An 18784-nucleotide genomic window follows, 5' to 3' on the forward strand; every position below is an offset into this window, starting at 1 on the left:
CACTCCTCAGTGAAGTAAGACCGTGACGAGGACAGGCGATATGCGCGATCGAGGATAGTTGTCAAAAGGCCGCGCGTGGACCTACTATCAACATGACTATGGTAATGGAGGAGCAGACTGCCGTTTGTTGGTTTCATGGACACTTTAGTTTCAATGTGGGACGCTTGGTTTAGGAGTCGAATACCGAGAAAGGGGAGTATTCCATCATTTTCGACCTCCATAGTGAATTTGATGGCGGGGTGAGTGTGGTTGAGGGTGTTGTCGGAGTCCCTTGCTGTAGACAAATCAGGTGTCACAGTCTTCATTTCGGTTAAAATCTACGGCTGCAAACACCACTCGGCTTGCCAGACCCCCTATTAAAGACCAGGAATCAACTAATATAGTTAAGACACAGTTAAACGATCTCAGTGTGAAACTTCAGACCATTGTCCAACCAGTGTTTATGAGCCGCAAGATTGCCCAAGAGTTCCCGACAAGCGAACCAAAGCCTCAGCTTATTGATCAATGATGCGTTGTCTATAACTTCAAATGTAACCAGTGCGATGCTGGTTTTGTCGGATGCACCCGTGGCCATCTCTTAGTACGCGTTGATGGACATAGTGGCAAGACCTCGTCAGTGCGCAAACACTATGATTATAGACACGCGGGCAGGATTCCGGATGACTTTCATAATTGTTTTAAGGTGTTGAAAAATTGCCATAACAAGTTTGATTGTCTCTTTAATGAGATGTTACCCATTAAAAAACTACGACCGTGTTTGAACGTACAATCAGACTCAGTTCGCGCCAAGGTCTTTGGCTGACCTATACAAATTAGTGACTCTGGATTCTTATTAGTTACTCTTGAAATCGCATATTTAATTTAGTTTTCCTTGACAATGACGCCAAGATGTCGCCGAAACGTCGGAATTTTATCGTTAGTTTTTGGCTGTATAGATATATATTTTTTTTATTATTTTTTTCCAAGGCAATTCATACAACATTCGCCTCAAATATCCTTTTGAAACCATCTAGTAAAATGATTATAATGGAATCTTACACTCTGATAATGTGCGGAAAATAATTGAAAAATCCTTTGGGCAGTTCAGCCATTAGGTTGTAATGCATGAACCTGCAATTTCGAGTAGAAAGTGAAAAGTACCTTAGATTATGATGTATAAACTGTTCAATTATCTTATTTTCCCAAATAACTATTTACAACCCTTCCCTCTGACTGCAAAAAAAAAAACGAAAGTGAAACCGCTTCAATACTCTAATTAAAATTCACGCCGACATCTCATCCGATTGCAAAACATGCGACTTTATTTACCATGACAAAGATCATTCATTTACAATGAACTTACAAAAATCGCAGTTCATTGGCATGCTTAAAAGTCGTACTGCTCACGTCTTGTATTTTATTACCGAAGATGTTGCTGTTAAAATGAATAACAAAACTATTTAAAATCAGAACGTAAACAGGGTCTTGCATTGTTTGATTCCTTAAAAACTCACATGGAGTCGCCTTTAAAGGTAAAAGTACTATACTTTGTTAGCGTTTATGAAAATATTCTCTTTTGCTCATTAAAAGCATGTTTTACCGATAAGGTTACCATATTTAGCTCAAGAAATATAGTAGCAAATAATTACATTGTCGAGCATTGCAATTTTTTTACCACGCCTATTATACTTCAGGTTAAAATTTTAAAATCAAAATTCCATATTCTAAATGTTTCTGTTACATACATTCCATCTCCTTAAACAATTCTAGACATTTTTTGTATGTGATCGGCTGTACTCACAGGGACTTGAATTTCCTAAGGCCCTTGAAAATGTTTTCAGGTAACCCCTCAATTCTGTTCTCCGAGAGATATCTAAAACAGGTGAAAAGGAATTTTCTAAATGAATTTTCTAAATGAATATACAACTAACACATTCTAATGAGGGATGGAACATTTAAATTGAGCGTAACAATTGATGTCAAATATTACCACACTCTACAAATTTCTTTCCGATGACAAAGATTGTAATAGATTTATTGTACTAGCCGTCACTGATAGAAGATACCAACCATATTTACTTATAAGGTGTTTCCTGTTGTGGGTCCGGATATATGTTCTAAGTAATATCTGTGGACAGTTTCATTTCAATTTTTATTCACTGATTTTTTTTTTTTTTTTTTTTTAACGCAGTACCATGGGCTGGTTCTGAATTATTTTATGAATACAACAGATCACATTAGAAAATGAGCGTTTCAGCTCTGAATGTACTTACAAATCGAACAACTCCACCAAACCCTGGAACTGATCTTCATGAAGCCTCTCAATTTTGTTGTAGTCCAATTTCCTGAGAAAATAACCATGCAAAGTTGAGACTGAAAGATGCACATGCAACTGTGGATTGATATCCTCAACTCTCCTTTATGCTTGGAGCTTTCTTCTAAGTTTACCTCAGGGAAATATTTTCTTGCAAATTAGCTCCCAGTTTTAATATTTTAAAATTAAACGAAAAACATTTCCGAGTCAACAAACTCTAAGCTTCTCTAAAAAACTGTGATTATAAGCGGATAAAACACTCATAGCTGCGGAAAAAATATTAGAAATGTAAGTTTTCATAAACTAGGAAGCTGATATATATTCATCAATGGTTCTTATTTGCAAGACAATCGTTAAAAATAGTCCTCAATTTCTTGAAGACAACGGGAATCTCACTCACAATATCTCTATTGCTTTAATGTTTTTGAAGATGTGGGGCGGTAGATGTCCAAGATTATTATTTGACAAATCCCTGAATAAAAAAAAAAAACAAAACAAACAAAAAAACAAAGTTAAAAACCTATAATTGTGAAATTATCATCATTGATTCGCAGAATGAAAATTGTTCACGGCTGTTGAAGAACAACTGCATCTCAACTTCAATAGTCCTTTTTACAGTTGTGGGCCTGGTGACCAAGCCTTTGAACAGGAGTGAAGCTAAGGGTGACCCTGTTGTGATAGATACCTGTATCTAGTTAGCATGATAACAAAGAAATTTGCATTTGAAAAGCAACAACATCTCTATCATAAGAAGGTCACCCTTAGACTCACTCCTGTTTAAAGGCTTGGCCACCAAGCCCACAACTGTAGAAAGGACTATTACCAAAGTTCACCTGTATGATATGGCGTTCTGAAATTAATCTAAAGAGTTTCACAACTATTTTCTTAAAAATTCTCGAGACATCGGGGCAATTATAAGTACATTTATTTCTTTTTTCTCAATTTTTGCTAATCATTGTAAAGAAGAAAGATCCTCGGGTGAGGGATCTTCCCTTCTTTTATGTTCTCATTATAGTTTTCTAGCTCTTCAATTGGCGAGTTTGGTTTTAATTTTTTTTCATTTTCAGAAACAAAACCGTGGTGTTTTCATAAAAAAGGACTGAATTAAAGTGTGGAAATCTCGATTTATACACACTTATCGGACCTATCAATTTTACCATGTCTCAGTTAACTGAATGTTGGGTACAGCGTTGAGGGACGTGGTCATAGAAAGTTCCGATTACTTCTTTTTGAAACTTTTTTTCCTGTTCATTTTACTCACAGAAGTTTCAGCTCCGAAAGGCTGTCAAAAATTCCCTCTGTGAGACTTTTCAATTTGTTATTTGACAGATAGCTGATTGGAAAGACAAGAAAACAAATTGCGTCTTGCTTTACCCTGTTATTTGTAAATCATAGTTAAAAATACATGCAGACGCTGGACACCAAATTAAATGTGATCAAATGCAAAGAGGTGAATGTAATCATGTATGTGCAAATAATAGGTCTATTCTAATTAAGAGGATGGAGCAGTTATTGCGATTCATTCGTCTTAGTTAGGTTATGATTTTTAATAAAAAGAAACAAGCAACTAACAACTTAAAACAGTTCACAATACTCATGAGCTGCCTTGTGTTAGAAAATAGGTGACGATAACAGCTGAGAATCTTTCCCTTAGCTCAGCTACAAAGCTAATTTCCTGTAGAAAGCGTTTGACAGTAACTTACAGTTCTTTCAGGCTTTTTAAGTCTTGTAATAATTTGGGAGGCAACTCAGTGAAATTGTTGTCTTGCAACCATCTGTGTTGAAGAAGAGAAATTGATGCAGTTTTATAGAGGAGCTTACAAATTGACCAGTCCTCTGGTTGTATGTGTGTGATAAGATATTAATCGGAAGTTTCACGAGCAACCTGTGTGGCTTATTTGTTGCTGGTAAAAGGAATTCCAGGTGGATGGAATTCCTCTCCTCTGATAGATGATCAGTGGATGAACTGGGAAAGTAAACTGTATGTGAGGATGGGCTGGTGTAAGTTGAAAAAAATCTTAAAATAGAATGTGTTGAGGTTAGTGATTATATTGAGGGAGCAACACAACACTCTCTAACTCAATACAATTAAAAAAAGAACTAAAACATAAACAAAGACAAAACCAATCACGAAGAAATTAAGTGCGCCTTTTTTTCAAGACCGCGTGAGAAGTGGCACATCGACCGAAAAAATTACTATCCTCATATTTCAATAAGAGATGCTTTATGGTGAAATTAGAAACGTGGTAAGGCTTTTTTTTCCCAGACTATCTTCTTTATCCTAGAAACTTCCCGAAAACTGAAGCGAGCGTCAGTAGCCGTAAAATAGCGGAAATCAGTGCCCTGAGTAGAAGCAAATGAACTTTGCTCATGAAAAGCGCAAAAGAAAGGAAGCGAGTATCAATTTGACAGATTTGTACAGGAGGGATTGAGGTATGGCTTAAGTCTAAAACGGGACCATTTCATTTAGTTTTGACATCACGGAACGCTTTTAAAAATCACTAGTATTTCAAAATCCCACTATCGTATTCTGTAGCAAATTTTCAATCATTATAATTTTACACCATGCGGTATAACTCAGAATCGCTTAAGATTAAGCTCATGATAAGTGGAAATAATGTTGTTTTCGAGGATACAAAAGTTAATTTGGGGCTTTTCATTCCCACACGGAAAAACCAGGCTGAACTCTGTGAAAATTGCAACATCGTCATTTTCGTTACGACATAGTCATTGCTTTAAAACTTGTTAACTTCGCAGCGGGGGATCTCATGTAGAGTTGAATTTAATAGTGACATTACCTAGAGGAGCCAATAAGGGGAACACAAGACAAAAAATAGCTATATAAAAAAGATTACGGAAAGGATCAAAGTCAGAGTAAAGGCGAAACACAGGCAAAGTACGAAATGACTGGAATAGGAGAAAAATACCAAGTATGGAGCTGGAAACAGAAGGAAATAGATAGGGTGAACTAAACCTGAGGATAAATGTGTGATAAACAATGTGCCCTTTTAAATCACTACTACAAACAAAGAATCTTAGTTGAGTTAAGAACGTTCTTCCTAAATTGAGAATTCTGGTTACAAAACTCACGTGAATTAATTGGGCTGGAAACTGTTCTCAAATCAAAACAACTAAGTCGAGAAAAAGGTAATTCTTTTGATCCCTGAAAATTCAGCTAATACTGTTTCAGCTAATATCATGCCGTAAAGTCATTTCTGAACACTTAAAGACTGTCGGGAATACCGATATTGAGGCGGAAATAGATTTCATCTTAGATCGAGCACCAATTCTTAACACACTTTCCAGTAATCAGATTGGATGGAGCGGGCGCAGATAGTATAAGTAGTATAAAGCGAGCGCAACGAGGCCGTACAAAAATACTGAGGGCCAATATTTCCCAATACAGCTCAAGCAAGCGATGTTACTTAAGAATTGTTTCATGCTTAGCGTGCGTCTATGGAGTTATGGATGCACGCGGGAGTTTGGAGAGCACGAGAGAAGCGTAAGAGTTGCTCGACGCGCAGCCGAGAGCAACTATAGCTTCTTGAGTGTTCTCCAAACTTCCCAAGTGCATCCATAACTCGATATAGGCACAGCTAAAAGTATGAAACAATTCTTTCATAACATACGAAAACAATTTGGGCGCTGAATGACTTTTTTGTAATGTTTTTTTAAATGAAAGTTGCCCGAAAATGTTGGCGTCTCCGATTGTTTTGTTGATTTTGTAATTAAATGGCTTTTGGTAGAGTTAACAAATGTAACCAAAAAAAACCTCATCGGCAGAGACGTTTGCCTTTAAAAGTCGCCACAGACCAATTTGTAGTCTTCTTAGTTCTTGCTGAATGTCTTTCAGCTAAAATTTTCTCCAGCTCCTGTTCCGATAAACTCGGGAAACGGGCCTGTTGTGTTTCGTTTTCGTAGTTCTTATTGGCTTGACTACTTGGGGGAAGGTCGAAAGCCAAAGAAAAGTTTGGTTGGTCTTCGATTTTCTTATATCGCTTCCCGGAACTCACATGACGGAAATTTTGCAGCTATTTTGAAACTCCACACGTCATTTTATTGAGCACGGCCGTGCGTACATAAAGATTTTGTTCATGTTGACGCCGTAGGAATTAGATAGGACTAGCGCGCGCGCTATGTTATAATTAACAATTATTCCACGAGCGCGCGTTGGATGTGAGATGATAGATAGCCAACGAGGCGCGTAGCGCCGAGTTGGCTATAATCATCTCAGATCCAACAAGCGCGAGTGGAATAATTGTTTTATTAAAAACGTTGAATTAAATTATTAAATTTTATTAAATTTTTAGCTCCCTTTTAATTTTAAGCTGACACGTATGCTTGCCATATTTGTAGATTATGGTATATTGGCTGATATACCATAATGGCTAAGCCAATAAAAAGTCTTGAATTGCATTATCCAATGATCTAGTTTTTAATAATAACTATTTTATCATGGCGTTCGGGAGAACTTCTTTCATTTAAATTTCTCGGCTTTCGCGAACAAAAATGTACGGCATATGACCGCTCCCGTGAAATGGTTTGTATGACAAAATCCAGACTAAGTAAGAAATAATCAGAATCCTCGGATTTACCTAAAGACTGTCCTGCCATATAGTAAGTTCTTAAAACCTTCAGGCTCGAGGTATTCCATTAATAGTTTATTTTCTCCCTTAGCATTTTTGTTTGATAATACATGTCCTTAGCCTGCAACTTTTTACCTCGTGCTTGCGTTTTTCTGCTAGTAATTTATTGTAGAGAAAGTTTGTTTTATTATTACAGGTGAGGTCGTTAACTCGATCGAATTAGTTTTGTTTAGCGTGCTAACTGACATTCCTTTTTTTAGATTTTGACGTTCAAAAAATGTTGAATTCATGTCAGTGACGTTATAAACCGATGAATCGCAGATTCAACACTCGGGGTAACCTACAGACTTTTGACTGCCGTCCTACGAACCTTACCTGGGTGGGGTGGGGAATTTGAGTCGAAAGCGTCAAGTCTTTCCAGTGGAATGCTGGTGGTTTACCTTTTACTATGGAGGTACTTCAAGCGGATGGCTCAGAATATGGGATCTATAAGCAGTGGCGGATCCAGGGGGAGGGTCCGGGGGGTCCGGACCCCCTACCCGACCCTACGCTTATAGCTTTAAGACTGAATTTCTAACATCGACAGCATCGTAGATCACTTTTTAACTGACTGATTTTTTTAATGAAACGCGCGTGGCATTTTTCCACTAAACTAAATTCCAGGAATATTAAAAATTGGAATTGTTTTTGGGTACCCTCTTATGATCTGTTCGCCTCTGCTCGCAAAGCAGTATTTCCCGCGCCAAAGGCGACCGGCGCTCACAGATTGAGAAACACGTGGTCGTCTCTGTTTCCTTAGCTGGTCGACAATTATGGCGACAACTCGGCCGATAACCACGTTCTTTCAACCAGTCAAATCCATTGAAATTGAAAATGAAACAGTTAACGGTGAAGAAGCTGAAGCTGAACCCATGGAATTTGAAAACGGTAAGTCGTTTTAAGCTTCTATTCCATTTCCTGAGGAATGTTAGTGACTATGGTTTAGAAGTAAGCATTTATAAGTTTGTCGTTTCAGTTGAGCTTTGTGATAATGATGCCGAAGTCTTATTGGAAGGTCCAGTTTCAAGTGGTGTTATCCAAGGTAAATGCTGCATTGAAATTTTTTTTTTTCAGCCAGGGTGCTTAGAATCAAATATTTAAACAAGCCTGAGGGAAACAAAACTGACGCAGCCAGTTATTTACAGACCCGGCGTCTGAGAAGAACTCAGTATTAAAAAACATTTTAACTTATTACTGCATTTAGAAACAAATGACGCTATTACTTAGGTAATTTTTGCTGCTTTATAGGTGACTATCAGCATCATGTTTACCTTATTATTATTTTATCATTCTTTTGCGCTTTATCGAATTTTTTTTACATTTTCACTTCGGTCTTAAAATCCAAACGCCGCATTTTGCAAGGCCGCGCAGGCTTGCGCTTGCCTTTCGAAATTTTGTCAAACGTGCATTTCATCGGTCTCTATACACGTAAAAACCGCGTCCAAAACGAAACAAAATAGGAAATAAATAGAAAAATGTACGGACAGCCTGCGTCTGCAGAAAAAGTTGAATGTAATTCAACTCTTATTTTCCGCAGACGCAAGCCATCACACGAAAAGCCAGTTAAATTCACGCCCATTGACGTGCGTAGAATTACGCGACAGTGGAAGTTCACTTTTAATTTCTCCGGATTCTGTTATTTTTGCTTTGGTCAAAGAACACAACGATATCAGTTAAGTTTTTTTATCGATGCCAATCAATCTCGTAATCTTTTCAAAGCATTTCTTTCACTCTTCATACAGACAGCGTATCATGTAAAAGATTTATTTTCAGTTTTCGACAAAGCTTTAGCTGCATAATTTGACAATTTTAATTTTCTCATCACAGCGTGACCAGATGAGCTTCTACGTCTCGTATTCAAGTATTTTAGTCTCAAAGACATAATAAACAAGCTAAGGCTCATATGCAGAAGATGGAGACGTATCTCTGAAAGTGACATGTTGTGGACCAATGTTTGCCTTGATGAATGGGTTATCACTCATTTAAGCGAGGATCAGTTAAAGACAACCATAAAACACGCACAGGGTTTTAGAAATTTCTCAGTAGCCTCTATTGATGTTAAGAAACATCGATTCAAGGAGACCCAATCTACAGCTCATGCTATTTGTAACAGTCTATGTTTATCTCATGGACTTAACTATTTAAATTTGAGTGGCCTGTTGGTGTCTAAGCTGACCTTCTTGCAAGGCACGCGCCAGTTGGAGTATTTGATCCTAAATGATTCCATTGCGTTGAAGGACATATCCCCGATTTCTTTTTGTAAAAATTTTACTTTCCTTTCGCTAAACGGGTTAGTTATTCACGAGGGTAAGCTCTTGCAGTCTGTACTGCCGCTGTCAAATATGTTTTTCCTCAGTGTAAAGGGAGGCGAGGTATGTTTAGAGTCACTTAAAGAAATGTGCAAAACACTTTGCAAGCTTTCCCTTCTCAACTTAGACCTCAATATAGTAAGACGATCAGAATTTTAATCCTTAGCAAGCGAGTTTGATATCGCTGTCAACATTGCTTAATTAAAGGGAGCAGTAAGTTGACTCAGCTAAGAAACATTTATCAGATAATGTCAGTGTTCAGTTTTCATATCACAGTCTGTTAAAAATCAATTTGACGATTTATCAATAAACAACTTCCTTGGTTTATAGGTGGTTCCCGATTTTCTTCCACTAATCAGCACATTGTATCCTACTTTGATGTCGGGGATATCCTAAGTGGCAAAGTTGGTCCAAGAACTCTTCAGTCCCATGAAAAAATTAATTACCTTAAGACCCATATCAATCCGCTTCCTTCATACGCAGCCTCTTTCTCCAAGACCGTGGTTAAGGGTAAAGACAAACACATCAAGAAGCTTGTGTTCCAGCCCTCATGGTTGGAAAAGTATACGTGGGTTGTAGATAGTCCTTCACAAACGGGAGGTTTTTGCAAATATTGTGTGATGCATAATAATCCATCAGATCCTCGAGCACAGAGAAGGCCTCTAGTAACAGCTCCATTCCAAAAGCTAGAAAAAGCCGCTGTGAAAGATGGGGTACTTGAGCTTCATCAGAAAATGCAATGTCACCAGTTGGCACTTGAAGCAGGCATTGCCATGATCTGAAGTGTTCAAAAACCAAAGGAAACCTTGCCATACAGGATTTCCACGCAAAACCAAGAGATGTTTGAAAAAAACATAAACGCACTCAGAGCAATCATAAGCACCATTATATTGTGTGGCAAACAGAACATCCCTCTTAGAGACCATCGAGATGACAGCACAAGCACGGCATCCAACAAAGGCAACTTTCATGCCATTCTTATGCTACTGGGCAACTCTAATAAAAATCTTCAAGAACACTTACTTACTGGTGGGAGAAATGGTACAAGCACCTCAAAAACTCTACAAGAGTAAGTCATCCGCATCACTGGAGAGTATATTTGGGCGAAAGTTACACAGCCGATTCAGAAGGAAGACGCCTTTTTTCTCAATCATTGTCGATGAGGTAACAGATAAATACGCAAACCAAGAAATATTAAGTGTTTGCCTTTGGTTTTTAGATCTAAACAATGACGTTTTACCTAAAATCAAAGAAGTGTTTTATACTTTGTCAACCTTGACAAAACAACTGATGAAAGCATAGCAAACGCTATCTTGTCAAGTTTGGCCGAGAACAACATCGAAGTGACGTTTGCAAGAGGACAGGGCTATGATGGTGCCAGTCCCATGTCCTCAGAAGGATGTGGTGTGCAAGGAAGAATAAGGAGAATACCACCGATGGCACTGTACATCCATTGCAACAGTCACGTTTTGAATCTCAGTGTTGCAGCCGTATGCAGGTTAACTTCAGTCAGAAACATGATTGGAACCTTAAATGAAACTTTCCTTTTCTTTCATTTTTTCACCTAGAAGACAGCGATTTCTAGAACAAGTTTTAGAGAAGTGTGGTTCTACTTCCAGAAAAGAGAAGTTAAAAGGCTTACGCAAAACGCGATGGGTGGAAAGGCATGAATGTTACGAGACTTTCTACGAAATTTACGAGTACGTTTGCATAAGCTTGGAAGCGATAGTTGATCATGAGTCGCATCCTCATGTTTATTCATCTTTATCGTTCACGTGGGATAGGGAGACTAAAACTAAGACACAAGGTCCTCTGGCAAATTTGAGGACATTGGGATTCATTTTCACCTTTTTTAACACAACGAATAGCCCTGGAACACTCAAACCTATTGCAGCTAAGCTTCAGAAGAAAGACCAAGATGTCTTCCAAGCGTATTCTATGATTGACGACAGTATTAAAGCAGTTGTCAGGGTGAGGTCAAACATAGAAAAGGAATGTCATGAGTGGTTTGAAGACGCATCTAGACTGGCTGACAAGATTGGCGCTACATTCTCAGTGCCAAGAATCACTGGGAGGCAGGAACATAGGAACAATGCTCCTAGCGTAAACCCGCAATCACATTATCGTGTTAACGTTGCCATACCTTTTATAGATCATTTATTGGAAGAAATGAGTTCAAGATTCCGCGAAGACAACAGGGCTGGGGCCGAAATTTTTTCCTTGGCTTCATCTGCCGAGGTGAAGCATGACAGTCTTCTTAATTTAGCAGAAAAGCTGCAATTTTGGCAACAGGGCTTACCTACACCGTCCTCTCTCCTTTCTGAGGTAAAGGAGTGGCAATACTTTTGGAAACAGTACACACCCACTTTGCAGCTACCGGTAAATCTTATCAAGTGTGTAAAATATGCTGATGAAGATATGTACCCCAACATTCGAGTTTTGCTTATTATTGGTTGTACCTTTCCCGTTAGTTCTGCCTAAGCTCAGCGTTCATTCTCTGGCTTGCGGCGAGTGAAGTCCTATCTCAGAAACAGGATGTCTGATGAGCGGTTGTCAGGACTTGCATTCATGCACCTAGATCGTGACCTTGGCATTGATGTTGAGGAAATCTGGACAATCTTTTTAACCAAACACAGGAGGAGGATGTTCCGAGAGTGCATCCCTTACGAGTAGAATCCAAGTAAACGGTAAGCGACTATGGAATTATAACGTGCAACCGCGACTGGTGGGAGGGGGTGTGGGGGTGTGGGGGAGAAGTAATTTGCCTCAAGAGTCCAATAGTCCTTTCTGAACCAAAGTTTGGACCCCCCCAATCAAAAATTCCTGGATCTGGACCTCATAAGGCCTCGGTTTTGGAGCTTGAATAGTCAAATCAATTGGTGATCGTGCCTTTTACAACAGATGTGACACTGTAATGAGGATCTCAATGGAAATGCTATCATTTTTTTCGAATACATTATTTTTAGGACTCATGATTAACATTTGTCAATTTTTACGCCTAACGGCTATTTTTTTCCGTTTTACGGCTAATAGTTAACCCCATTGAGAACCACAAAGATCTAACACCTGGGCATGGCATTTGAACAGGAGGGCTGAAAACAATCTTCAAAAGTCAGAATTTCTGAGGGGAGGCGATGTTGAAGCTTTGAATTGATCGACGCATCATTTTTTTCCTCCAGCATAATACTTTCGGTATCTCTAAATCTAACGATGTCATCTGTTTGATGATAATCACCGAGAAAAAACGTGCCACAGTGTATTATCTCGCTCACGACTGAGTCTAGTGATTTTACGTTAAAAATAGGTAACCTGTTAAGTTCTCAACGAGGTGGGGTCGAGTCTCGTACAGTTGTATCTCAGTGAAACGGTCTTCCTAGGTATCATATTCAATATTTATCTGATGAAAAAGTCTTTTAAAGGTGTTTTTCTCGTGGCCAAAAAAACCGCAAGAAGGAAACAATCCCATGTGTAGGAGGCGAAGGAGACGAAGGCGAAGGAAACGACGTTTCTTTCAGAGGATGCGACTAATGTCTCGACAAATGGAGAGGATGCGATGGATTGTAAATATTTCGACCTTGCGTGACGAACGCTTAAGTATGTTGAATTCATAATAATTTCGAATTGCTTCCCGTAATCAACGTCTTCGGCAAACAACATTTCACCTGCCGTTATAAATGATTGAATTGTCCTCTTTGAAGTCATAATGAAGCTCAAGTTTACCCCAGAACTTTCTCAAGACTTATAGGTGTTCGAGTACGTAGAGAAAAACAGACGCCCTCCGCCAGCTTAAGGAATGTGTTATTGTAAACAGTTCCGCCATGGAAAATGGATGAAAATTTGAGGCAAAAGCAGAAATAAAAACCCATCTTCCGTAGTTAGCAAGTCAAGGCTAGCTTACTGGCTGTGTTTTCACTAGGCCGATTAACTAGCTGAACATTCATTCTAGGTGTTTGTTTACAAACCGACATTTACTAGCTAAACTTGACATCCGTTTTCACTGTGAAATTTAAGCCGTTTACTCAGAATCTTCAAATTACAAAAGCGCCCCACTTTGAAAAAATGGCGGGAGACGAAACATTTTTAATGACTTCTCTTGTGCTGATTCTCAGCATATTTCTTCGAAGGAGACGACGTTTCTTTCAGAGGATGCGATTAATGTCTCGACAAATGGAGAGGATGCGATGGATTGTTTTCATTCCGACAATCCAGCGGTAAAACACCCGCTATCGCTCAAAAGCGGGTACTGCTGGTTCTGCATACGCCCCCATGAGGTAGGTAAGGTCCTGACCGAGGAACTGAAGGATTTAATGAGGCCGGCGGAATTGTAAATTGGAAAGGGAAGGTATTACGAGTGAATTCGTCCCCATTTCAAAACCAAAGTGAACCACAAGGTAAGCGCGAGCGACTGGAAAATATTTGGCAGTTAACGATTTGGCAGACATCTGTCACTAACAGAAATGTGATTGGCTGCGGTTTTTACTGGGACAAGTTATACCATCTTGTTAAGAACATTAGCCAGAAGGCTCATTTTTTGATTGATTATTGATTAGCTCACTAATTTCAGAATGATCTTAGATAGCCACATAGTTACAATGCTTATCTGTTTTTCTGCATTTATTATTGGTTTTGTAATCGGACCTTTCAGCGTCACCACACGCATACAAAAGGAAAGTTTAGGGTCCCTTTAATCAGTTCTTCGTAAGTTTTTAATAGCCTTAGTAAACTTTCGCCCTTTCGTTTTCTCAACCTCTGGCACAAGCGGGACCGATATGTAAGTACCTTTGTAACTTTGTTTTTTCCTTTCCAGTCTTTTCAGTGTTGGGCCACAATATACAAACAAATATTGCAATAATCTGTATAGATTTAAGATTTAAATGCCAAATTCGTGCCAATTTGCGAGTCAGCGAACGCTTATCATTTAGATAGAGGAATGGGCTGTTTATCAGTCATCAAAACTCTTTTAATTTGTTTCCAAACTTTTTTTCTGCCCTACTTGTATTGTTAATCTCGTTATAGACTTTAGAGCCCAGTATTTGACACGCGATTCTTTGATCATGTATTCCGCGGCTTTTCGTTAGATTGATAGAACTTCGTTCTATTGTTGTTTCAGTTTACGATCGATCGTTCGATAGATTGATTGACTGTGAGAATAATTGTTATTTTCGTCATTGATTGTGGTTCGTGGTCGATTGCCTTTCAAGAATAAAGATTCGTGCAAACAGTCAACTTTGGTTTGTCATTTCGATCAGTAAAATAGTTCCAAACACCTCGTTAACCGCGTTTTGGAGCGACACGCCCTTGAACTTGAGAATTTACATTTTGGTCGCCGTAAACGCTACACATCTCGCGAGGTAGAATAACTCAGAAGGAATTTCTGCTCATAAAATCCCTTGTTTTTTCAAGTGAAAACAGCTTGCATTTTTAACTCGCTGTTTTCACTGAACTTCCGGACTTTCCGACTTTAACTAGTCAAACTTGTCCTCTTGAAAACACAACCACTGTATTGATTTCCTGATCAACCACAGTGCTAATTACTTCTATAATGTGCTTGGAATTCCGATTTTAACCACGGGGTGCCTAGATAGATTACGTTGTAACATAAATGACGATGTTGCGATTTTCCCAAAGCTCAGCCTGGTTTTTCCGTGCGGCAACAAAAAGCCCCAAATTAACTTTTCTATCCTCGAAAACAATTTTCTACTATCTTTATTTATTTATTTAATTAATTATTTTATTTTTTTTAATCTTTATTTAAACACGATCAATTCATCAGCCTATAAAAATACATATCACATACGCTAAGATATTTAAAATTGAAATTACATACTACATGCTGCGAAGTTAGTAAGTTTCACAGCAATGACTATGTCATAACGTAAATGACGATGTTGAAATTTTCACAAAGTTCAGCCTGGTTTTTCCGTGCGGGAATGAAAAGCCCCAAATTAAACATTATATCCTCGAAAACAACACTATTTCAAGTTATCATGAGCTTAATCTGAAGCGATTCTGAGTTATACCGCATGGTGAAAATGATAATTGAAAATTTGCTACAAATTGCGGTAGTGGGATTTTGAAATACTAGTGATTTTTAAAAGCGTTCCGTGATGTCAAAATTAAATGAAACTGTCCCGTTTTAGACTTAAGCCATAGCTCAATCCTTCCTATACAAATTTGTCAAATTGATACGAGATTCCTTTTTTTTGCGCTTTTCATGAGCAAAGTTTATTTTGCCTCTACTCAGGGTACTGATTTCCGCCATTTTACAGCTACCGACGCTCGTTTCAGTTTTCGTCAATTTTCCAGGATAAAGAAGCAAGTCTGGGGAAAAAACCCTCACCGTGTTTCTAAGTTCACTGTAAGGTATCTCTGCGCAAAAAATGGGGGTTTTCAATTTTTTCGATTATGTGCCACTTTTTTCGATTTTCACTCGGTCAATTTAAACATTCACTCTTGAAGGAAAATATGTGTCCTCTAACTGTGGATACCCAGAGGCGATAATGGAAAAGAATGGAATAAAATAGAAAAAAAATTAAAGAGGAACAGAACGAAGGAGGGAGAGGGAGTGGAACTACTGCGATGTTGATTATGTTTCAAACCATACGTTACAAAACAATATAATTCGATTCCATGTAATGCAAAGCGAGCAATCAAGTCCTATGTACTTATTCACTGAGAGGGAGCTCGAGATCACGGCGTAAGGACCGAGTGGAGCGGGTCGTGTCAAATGATAAAACAAAATTTTAGCCATTCAGTTTCAACAAACCGATAATGCAACCTGATGCAATGTAAAGATTTCTTATCAAGCCCAGTTCTAAAATGTGAAGCAATTATTTGCTCCTGAAAATGTCGTGATCAAGTCTCTCGAGATGAATAAATTGAGGAAATTGTCATTTTAGTCTAGTCGAAATTTAAAACCTGCGTTAACTTTTATAATTTGAATAATTTCAAAATGTTATCAGTTCTGTTTTTTATCTGTTTCCGTATCATTTCATGTGATCAGTCACAAAACATGCCTTAATACATCGCGATTCAGCAGTAGAAAATGATAAACTGTTACCATGCATAGTTTTGATTTTGGGAAAAAGAATGCCTTTAAGAAATAAGTATTTATGTCTGTCACTCGATCATATTACAAAAAAACCTGAGTTACTACATTGGTTGAGCTCTGTTTACTAGGTAATGTAAGATAGATACCATATGGATCAAAATGGCTATGGGAACAGCCCATAGCCACTGGTAATAAACAGAATCACATAGTCACTATATACAAAACAAGTTTATAAAAAATACTTTCACCACACTGGCGACGTAAAAATATTCATCCCAGTAAAGGTGAAGGCAAAAAAAGGCCCAATAAAAGAACATGATGATAAGGCGAGGGAAGTGGGTGGGTAAAAGTTTCCACATCCTTTCATACTGAAGAATAGCACATAATTCCACTCCAAAAGTGATCGGCAGCGCGTTCTATAAAAAGGTACAAAGAATCTCCCCTGACCACTCTCCCTGTTCTGAATTGATTATTACTCATGCATGGGCAAAGGTCATATCAACTAATTGATTAACAATCCTTCTCGGGTAAGGACATAAAAATTCTATTCGTAAACAAATATTTCATTTATAAATGTACTTACAGCTCCTTTAGCACGGCCAGGTTTTCGAAGGCACTTTCATTTAATCCTTTCATGTCGTTGTCATTCAGGCGTCTGCGTTATTTATCATATAAACTGATTAATATAAATGAGATACAACTTAAGTGTATCTTTCCAGGTGGGGGATCACTTTCCAGGGCTTTTGTCACTGACAGTTCCTGATGTTTTGACAATCAAGCAAAAGTCAATAGGATTTGTTTGCATAAACTTCATTCTGTGCATTCATCAAACCACAACACAATATGAGTACATTATAGAAATAAACTGTTTCGTTTTTAGTTGAATTATGTTGATAATTAACGAAGACTGAATTGATGAAAATCATTTCATAAAGACACCAGATGACGACTGCCATACAGAGCGTGAATCTAATGAACGACCAGTTCTGGACCATTATCGCACGGCTGTTTCGCCGTGGAAATTTAGTTCGCGCATGCGCTCTACAAGAAACATCGAGTTAATTATTACTTCTCTGGTTAATACCAAATTATACATTTGCATAAATCTGGCGTCCATGGCAACCCGTCAGGCTAAGGTCTAGTTTAGCCCATGAAATCTTGCTGTATTTGTAATGTTTGCGAGTGAAATTTAGCATGACAGAAGCATGCACATGGACGAGGCACTTGCTGTCGAAAATTTGGGTAAAATCGGTTAAATTCTGCCTGTGTTCGACGAAAACGCGTTGCTATCGTGGAGCCCAACAAGCACACCCTATGAAATCGACTGAAAACTTTGAGTCCATTCAAGGCGCTTTTAATATGTCAAGATCGGCCGTTATGCGACTCCATTTTGAATTTCGGAGGTACTGAATTTCGAGCGGAAAATCTAGTTTTGGTTCCAAAGAGTGCGGTCGCACTTTTATTCGTACAATAGAGAACTTAGCAAATAAGTTACACTAGATTTACATATATAGTACACGTTCTTAGTCAATGAACCAATACATTGCCACTGTAAAGAGAAACGTTTTACTCGTTCGCTCTTCGTTTTAAATTTCTCTCTTTAGGTTTGGGAGCTTTCCCTGCTAATTCTGGATTTGACGTAATTTCGTGTCCTTTTTCTTCACATCGTCAAAATGCTGAGACTGGGTTTTGAATTCGGAGTGTATATCTTCAATCCCTTGTTAACAATAGAATCCAAGACCCATGTGACACTGTCGAAGGAAAGGGCACACATGTTCTTGTAGCATATATAGCTTTGGTGTGATCATCATGTTTGGGAATTTTTTGCTAATGAACTGAAGAAATTTGTGATGTCTTCCTCTGCAACAAGAACACAAGAAAAGGAGGAACAGTGAGACATGATTGTAACGATGCTGTGATGTCATTTGCCCTTCGGGCATGCGCAGTCGAATGAAAGGGTATCCCGGATTTCGTCGTTGTTGTATTACGCCTAGTAATGGCGGGCTTTTATGAGACTTATTAAATACCGTTGTGTTGCCATCGTTCTTGTACCCGTTTGGACTACGCTACAATGATCCTATTATTTTATTCATGTTTTCCACGAAAGGCAGTTATTCTTTCACCTACCTAGCTTATCAATCTTGTCATCAATGAGCTATTTTAGGGTAGAAGTTGTTTTACCTTGCAGCAAGTGTGTACATGGTTGCAAATGAATGATTTTCGTTGTTAAGCTTGTCTATCCACGTTCATTTTCTTAAGAACCTCATCCAAATGAATTGGTAGTGGTTCATTGGCTTTCTCAAAGGCAGCCAATTACATTTGTTCATCTGCTGCCTTTTCCTATAATGTTGAGATAGTACTATTGAAATATGAACTACTTTACGTACTGTTCAGTAGCTATAATTTGATGGGTTGTTAAATTGATTTGTGCTAATGTAATATTATAAATCAATAAACTATAACACAAAATCATAGCTTCCTTCACTAAAAAATTAAGATAGGTTTG

The 18784-nt window shown here is 38.2% G+C and overlaps 1 protein-coding gene across 1 annotated transcript in view; it reads right to left on the bottom strand.

Moving 5' to 3' along the window:
- Positions 1–3550: 3550 nt before the first annotated feature.
- The window catches only part of LOC148737723 (uncharacterized), a 20047-nt gene continuing 4813 nt past the window's right edge, over positions 3551–18784 (bottom strand). Inside the window, exons 2-4 of the mRNA XM_088748246.1 lie at positions 16862–16933; positions 3997–4068; positions 3551–3626 (exon numbers count right to left, since the gene is read on the bottom strand). Of these exons, the coding sequence (XP_088604372.1) occupies positions 3551–3626; positions 3997–4068; positions 16862–16933 (220 nt within the window). The remainder of the gene's footprint in view (positions 3627–3996; positions 4069–16861; positions 16934–18784) is intronic.

The sequence above is a fragment of the Stylophora pistillata genome, chromosome 2 (genome assembly GCF_964205215.1).
Source record: "Stylophora pistillata chromosome 2, jaStyPist1.2, whole genome shotgun sequence".
Classification (NCBI taxonomy): domain Eukaryota; kingdom Metazoa; phylum Cnidaria; class Anthozoa; order Scleractinia; family Pocilloporidae; genus Stylophora; species Stylophora pistillata.